The 7,500-nt window shown below is 38.5% G+C and overlaps 1 protein-coding gene across 1 annotated transcript in view; it reads left to right on the forward strand.

Annotated features, from left to right (window-relative positions):
* Window positions 1-7,500, forward strand: part of LOC138026960 (MAM and LDL-receptor class A domain-containing protein 1-like) — a 226,196-nt gene that overhangs the window by 204,108 nt on the left and 14,588 nt on the right. The window contains exon 43 of the mRNA XM_068874440.1: window positions 1,919-2,012. Within this exon, the coding sequence (XP_068730541.1) occupies window positions 1,919-2,012 (94 nt within the window). The remainder of the gene's footprint in view (window positions 1-1,918; window positions 2,013-7,500) is intronic.

Genomic DNA, 7,500 nt, shown 5'->3' on the forward strand with positions numbered 1-7,500 from the left:
CTGGTGAGTTCTGAGAATTCAATTTGTTAAAGATACTGTTTTCACCGGGTGCACTTGCGAGCTCTTGCTGGAAAAACTGGAAGAGGTTGCTAGTAGCCTCAAGATTGTCTGACTTTAATGCTATGGAATGCAGAAATAAAATGTTCGTAAATTTGAATTGTGGCAATTGAAATAGAAAAACAAAAAGGAAAGAAAGGGAAGAGAAGCGGTTGACAGAGGTTGCTTCCTCTTGTCGATTGATGATGTATCTGGAATGATTAAAGGGTGTTTGTTAACAAGGTAAACAAGATAGTCGCAATGTAAATAAATATGCACATAAAAGCGTTACAAAATGTAATTCCCCTTTCTGGCTTCAGGACAAGCTGTATGCAAAAGTTCACTTATCCCCTTTTGAGCTTTTGAGATGTAAGAGACAATGTACATAGCACATGTATGACCATCAAGGTCAAATTGGATGTCCATGTTAGGCCTCCAAGTACTAAGCCAAGCAGCATTATAATTGTTAACTCTTAATTAATTTGCCTGCTATTTTAAAATACAGTTGGAGAATTGACAAGGACTGCTTGGTCAAATGTGACTTCTTCTCCTTCTTTCTTATCATTCAATTGCTTTTTTTACGGTTTTCCACGTTTCGTTTTGCTGTTTCAATTCATTACGTCCCAGTTGATCTACATTTAAAGGACATAAAATTGTTGTAGCCTTCATAGGTGGCTGCGAATCAGGGTCCGAAATTTCCGACCAACTGGTGGCCAATGCGACTGAAAGTTAAGCCTTGGGGACCGGATTTTTCAGGACAGTCGCCAGCTGATCATGAAACTTTTCTTAGAATGTCACATTTTTTCTTCTTCTTTAATTTACTTTCATTGTAATGAAATTGTAATTTTTTTACCCTTTCTAGGTTTTTACACTGTACGCATGTATCTGTAATTCCTAGGGCCCCTATGGATACTAGCCTCGTTCCTGACTGGACTACCCCTAGTCAAATAAAGTTACTTAGCTACCTACCCACCCACTGACTGACTGACTGACTGACTGACTGACTGACTGACTGACTGACTGACTGACTGACTGACTGACTGACTGACTGACTGACTGACTGACTGACTGACTGACTGACTTACTTACTTACTTACTTACTCACTTACAAAAATTTGGTTTTATCAACGGAGTTGATAATGTAAATTGGCCACCGTACAGAAATTCTAAAAGAGATTCTTTAGCTTTTAGAATCTCTGTACGGTGGCCAATTTACATTATCAACTCCGTTGATAAAACCAAATTTTTGTATACTACTTCCCCACCGACGCATCACCACAGTTTCTTTAGAAACTACCCCCTACTTACTTACTTACTTACTTACTTACTTACTTACTTACTTACTTACTTACTTACTTACTTACTTACTTACTTAACCATAACTTATAAAATGTTCGACATAATGGGTGAGCATATAAAAGAGGGGTCTTTCAATTGAAAAAGTTATTAGGAAAGGTAAAAATAAAGCACTTGTGAAATGGAAAGGATATCCAGAAAAAATAAATTCTTTGGTAGATCTATCTGATTTCAAAAAAAATAACAAAGTATTAAATAAATAAATGCATAAATGCAAATCCTTGTCATTAAAAATTGCCGTTTTGTTTTCTAAGTCAGAATTTTTTGGCGTAGTTTCTATAAACCCAAAAAATGACAAAACCCAGAAAACCGATCCCTTTGGCGTCTGTGTTGAAAATGTCCAGGCATTGGTAGAAAAAATGACCTTTGACCTGTGCAAAAGCCTTTTGGCCCATAGAAAAAGTGCCCCAGAGGTAACTGTACTACTGAGTGTTGAGAAATTAAAGCGACTAATTTATGTCTTAATCCCCACTATAAACTTTGGCATATTACAATAAACACATTTTCTTTCTTTCATTTTCTGCAGTTAACATTTGAAGGAATCAGAGGATCATCCTTCAGGGGTGACCTCGCCATCGATGATGTATTGATCACCAATGGAAGCTGTCTGATTCCCCGAGGTAAGCAAAAATAGGAGTTACGTTTGTAATTTTCAATTTCTATTACACTCGAGGCCAGGAGATACCAGATTTTGTTTTCTCGTCCTTCAAAATTTGTTTCATGTCAAGTGTAAGTGATACTATCCTTAGCTGGTTACTTTCGGGCGTTGTGTACAAATTTACCTGTGCAGGCAGTACACCTATTGCTGTTCATTTACGTAAAAATATACATTCATTTACGTCAACAGTTGAAACTATACGGCCAATATACGTTTATTAGTACTTCCATGAACTTCATGGACCAATTCGGCTAACTCAATGTTGTACCCAATTCAAATCTCTCGGGGTTAAGATTCTTTGTGTGTTGAATTTGCATGACAATGAAGCATTCACATTTAAATGATATGGAAATTGTTGGAACAAAACGTTTTATTCCCAGAGGATTTGAATTGGGTACAACATTGAGTTAGCCGAATTGGTCTATTAACGCGAACGAACTTTCAATAACGCTATTTGCATATGTATTAACATTCAATAGCATAAACGGATAAACAATTGCACCTTTGGACAATCACAGGTAACAAATATACTTTCAATGTCGCGCAATGGTTAATCATTAACGCCATTAGAAAATCAATTGCATAGTATGACAATCAATGGCGTATTAGAGACATACAATAATGCAATTTGCATAGAGACGCACAATCAATTGCACCTTCATACAATCGTTTAATCGAAATGGTCAATCATTAACGTGAACTGATAAACGTTGGTATTTTTCCAATAAACAATAGGAAGGAAAAAAACATTCATTAGTGTCATTCATCGTAATCATATGTATTTTAAAATACTGAACAAAAATACAAGAATATGTACATTATCATTTAGATTTTGTTATTTTTTGGACAATTTTTTGCTGAAGCAGATATAAAATGAAGAACATTTTACAGGTACAGTACTGTAACAAACAGAGTACGCTATATGAACAAGTACAATGCATGCATGCATTGTCGGTGAGACAATCCGACTTTTTTTCCGCTCGCGTCTGCGCCGGACTACCCAGCTCAAATTAAAGAAACATTACACTTGTGGGAGACCCTTCCCTCAATCAACCACTTCAACAAGTTAACTTATACTGGTATTATAATCAAAAAATCGAATCTTTCAAAACTGTGCAAACTAAACACTGAGTGACCAAAGTTTTAAACACACTTGATAATCTTAACTGGAATTTCCTATTTAATGGTCGGCCATTACTAACTTTAAAATCTTGAGAGAGCTGGATCGGGGAGAAAATGACGTCACAGACTTTTTTTTTTATCTACTAGTTAAAGAATGCAATGCGTTTGTACGAGATTGAATTAATATGCAGCAGCAAGGGAGTTTCGGGCTTTCAGATTTTTAAACTCGTGTTTTGCATACATAATAAACTGCGTTTACACGCTGAAATTTTAAGCTATTGAGTAAAAGACGTCACCTTTCTCTAGATCCAACTCTCTGAAGTCCAGTCGGTAAGCTCTGAACTTGAGTAATGCAGACCGTGAAATCCAAAACTTAAACAGCCTTTGGATAAAAAATCAAAGCTCAAAATTTTGCCAGGCAGGTGTTAAGCAAACCAACTTTCAAAATCTGAAGAAAAACTTGAAATGGTCATAGTACCACTTTCACCTCTTAACAGTTCCCCCATCCTGTTGTGCCCCACTGGAGAAATTCCTTAAAATAACTACAAAATGTGTAAAAAGTATTATAAGGCTATTTCTACAACCTAGCGTACATAATTTGCTATTTCTTTAAAACTTATGCCATCATCAAAATATTTGAACTCACGTCTAGGAGTTAAGTAGAACGCATCTTTCGCCACTCCAGACTCTGGACACTAGGACAAATATGTCTTGTACAACCACAGGCAGACAGCCCTGAGGATGCGAGAGCGCGTGACGTCACGTTATTTGAGACAGTTGATTTTATTTATTTATTTTTTATTTTAATTTATTCGCCACAATTCATGGAGTGGCAGGGAAGAGGAACAGAGCTTTTGTCCCAATTGACACCTAACCCCTCTATCCATAGATCAGACCACAACACCGGGAACTCCATGCCTACTCTTCTCGAAAAGTGCTTGGGTTCTTTAATAATTAATTAATAATAATTACATTTATATAGCGCAGACCTCTATATGAATATATTCAGTTGCGCTTCACAATATTTTAAAATAAAATTAAGTCAAACCGTCACGTGAACTAAAAACATAAGAAACTATTAAAAACTACAACCATATACCTATTTAAAAGCTAAATTAAAAATGAGACATGAGTAGAAAAACCTATTTAAAAGCTAAATTAAAAAAATGAGTTTTAACAGCAGTCTTAAAAGTGTCCAATGTCTTTGTGTTGCGAATTGTTGAAGGTAATGCATTCCAAAGATAAGGTGCAGCTGACTGGAATGCACGATCGCCAAGGGTTGGACGGGTCTTAATGCTAGGTAACTCAAGTAATAAAGAGTCGTTTGACCTAAGGGAGTATCTGGATTGCTTTTTGATGCAAATTAAATCAATCAGGTAATTAGGAGCTAGACCGTATAAACACTTAAATGTCAAAAGCAAAATCTTAAACTTTATGCGGTAACTAATCGGGAGCCAATGAAGGTTAAAAAGCAATGGTGTAACATGACAGAATCTTGGTGCTCCTATGACCAGCCGAGCTGCGGCATTCTGTATACGTTGGAGTTTCATGATATGTGAATTCGGGAGGCCATATAATAGGCCATTACAATAATCTACTCTACTGGTTATAAAAGCATGAACTAATGATTCGGTAGTTGGACGACTTAAATATTTCCTAATTCTACGTATGTTATAAAGATAATAAAAAGCAGATGAGCAAGTTTTGTTAATATGACTAAGCATACTCATTTTCGAGTCAAACCAGGTTCCTAAGTTTCGAACTTCACATGATGGAGCAATTTGGGAGTCGCCAACCAATAACATACTGATGTTGCTGACTTTCTGAAGTTGTTGTCGCGTTCCAATTAGAAGACATTCTGTCTTATCTGAATTCAGTTTTAACTTATCCTTGTGCATCCACTGACTGATATCAGCAATACATGATTCCATGGCAGTTAAGGCAGCAGTTTCCTCCAAATCATTTCCTGGTCTAAACGCGATATACAGTTGTGTGTCATCTGCATAACAATGGAGATTAGGAAGATGTGACTCGACGATCTTAAAAAGCTTGCTAGCATAGAGAGAAAATAATAATGGCCCGAGACAGCTACCTTGTGGAACTCCAAATTTAAGATCTTTGACGTCCCACAGAATTTATACCCAAGGGCTATGAGACGGAACCTCCTGCCTACAGTTCTTATTCGAGAAGATTTGAAAGTCTTACCATTCGCAGATGTCGTAACAAAGGCAACACTTTCTCCTCAGTTATTTAAAGACCCTGAGTGTTGGTCCGGCCGGAGTTGAACTCACGACCTCCCGCGTGACAGCCCGGTGCTCAACCAACTGAGCCACCGGTGTGACTATTCCGACTGTAACGGCCTATTCAACTGATCGAGAAAATTGTTCCATAAAACTTCAAATCGCGATGTTTCCTCTATTTTATAGACAGCCAGATAAGTAACGTTCACTCACCTACTATTTTCTGCGTTGTCCCGAGAGATTTGATGTATTTTTGGGACGCTTCATTTTTCCCTTCAGATCAGAAGTGTCGTCACCTACAATATAAGGGGCTGATTATATGAGGCGGGTTAGCTCGTTTAGCCGAGATCCCGGCACATCTGAGAAAAACACCAAAAATCAAGTTTGCGATGACAAGGAAGAATCTCAGCCCAGTTAGCGGAGATCACGGTATTATGATGCCGGGATCTCGGCTAACTAGCCTGAGATTTTGCCATGTCATCGCGTTCACCGGGACAGCCCGGTTAGCCAGGCCAGAGATTTCTAACCACATTACTCCACTTTAGAGCAAAATGGCCCACGGAATAGTCGTTTTTTTATGTTTAAATTAAGGACAAATAAGATAGAAAACCTTAATTAAGGCTTCTTTAAATTGTAGAATGGTGAATTTTAACAGCAATTTAGCGAGACAAACGTCTCTCCACTTCTTCTTGTTGTTGTCATTTTTTTTTCACACGTTCTATTCTACATTTAGCCCAAGCCGGGCTCACCTCATGTAATACTGGTGTAACACTCATCCCGGTAAACCCGATGAGCCCGGCTGACCGGGCTGGCCCGGCTCATGTAATCGGCCCCTAAATAGACAAGGCGTATAGCTTCCCAGACCTCTCGCGGCGGCGTGCCTCCAGAATTTAGCAGAATTTCTCACAATTCCAAAGGGCGCTCGCCTCACAGCCTTGGGCACGTGAAAAGTCAATAATTTTTGTAGCATCGTGCCAAGATTCATTGCATTTACACGGCTCTGCAACCTCAAAATCCTCCTGGATTTTCAAACTTTGCTCAGATTTTTGCCATCGCCATATGATCGGGACAGAAGTGGTCGATCATTGGAATTTGATCAACATGACATTAACCAATCAAAAAGCGCAGATTTATAATTTGTCCTTCTTGGGGGAAATCTGAGGACTTTTTAATGATAAAACAACAACACCGCGAAGCGGCAAGGACATACAGCAAAGATGGCGACGCAATGCGAACAAAAGAATTACGTCATGTGAGAAAATATTTATCCAATAGAAACGATCAGCCGGGCAGCATGCATTATCATAAATTAATACTTCTAACACTGCCAATTGATAAACGTGATGCACAGCTAAAAAGAACTAAATGAACACATACCGAAAAACGAATCTGAAGCTCAGGCAATGTCAATCACACCTAGTAAATTTCTCAGTTTCTCAAAAGACAGTTTTCCGATTCCTTTGGTCATTATGTCTGCAAGCATGTTCCCAGTAGGACAGTAAATCACTCTGATTTCATTTGAAAGAACTCTTTCGCGAACAAAATGGTGACAAATGTCAATGTGTTTGGTTCTGCTGTGTTACTTTGCATTTTTATCCAATTCAATGACGCCTTGGTTGTCTTCATAGATGGTGGTTGGGGCATCCATCTGCTCACAAAACTTTTCAATAAACGACGTCGTAACCACAAAGCTTCCTGAGCAGCTGAACTCAGGGCTACATACTCTGCTTCAGTGGAGGACTTGGCAACAGTTGACTGCTTCCTGCTTGACCAACTGATTGTACTCTTAGCGATCTGAAATACGTAGCCTGACGTTGATCTACGAGTGTCGACGTCTCCTGCCCAATCCGCACCACTGTAACCTACTAATTTGGGTTCACCTTCTTCGCCAGTAGAAAATTGTAGACCATACTTCGACGTTCCTTTAAGATATCTTAGAACTTGCTTGACGCCCATCCAGTGATCCTTACTTGGCCTCGGCATATACTGAGAGAGAACTCCAACTGCAGCAGCAATATCTGGTCTTGTTGCTGTCAACATATAGGTTAGACATCTAATCGCTTGTTGGTAAGTCTGAACATTGAAAGG

The sequence above is a fragment of the Montipora capricornis genome, chromosome 12, assembly GCF_036669925.1.
Source record: "Montipora capricornis isolate CH-2021 chromosome 12, ASM3666992v2, whole genome shotgun sequence".
NCBI classification, from domain to species: domain Eukaryota; kingdom Metazoa; phylum Cnidaria; class Anthozoa; order Scleractinia; family Acroporidae; genus Montipora; species Montipora capricornis.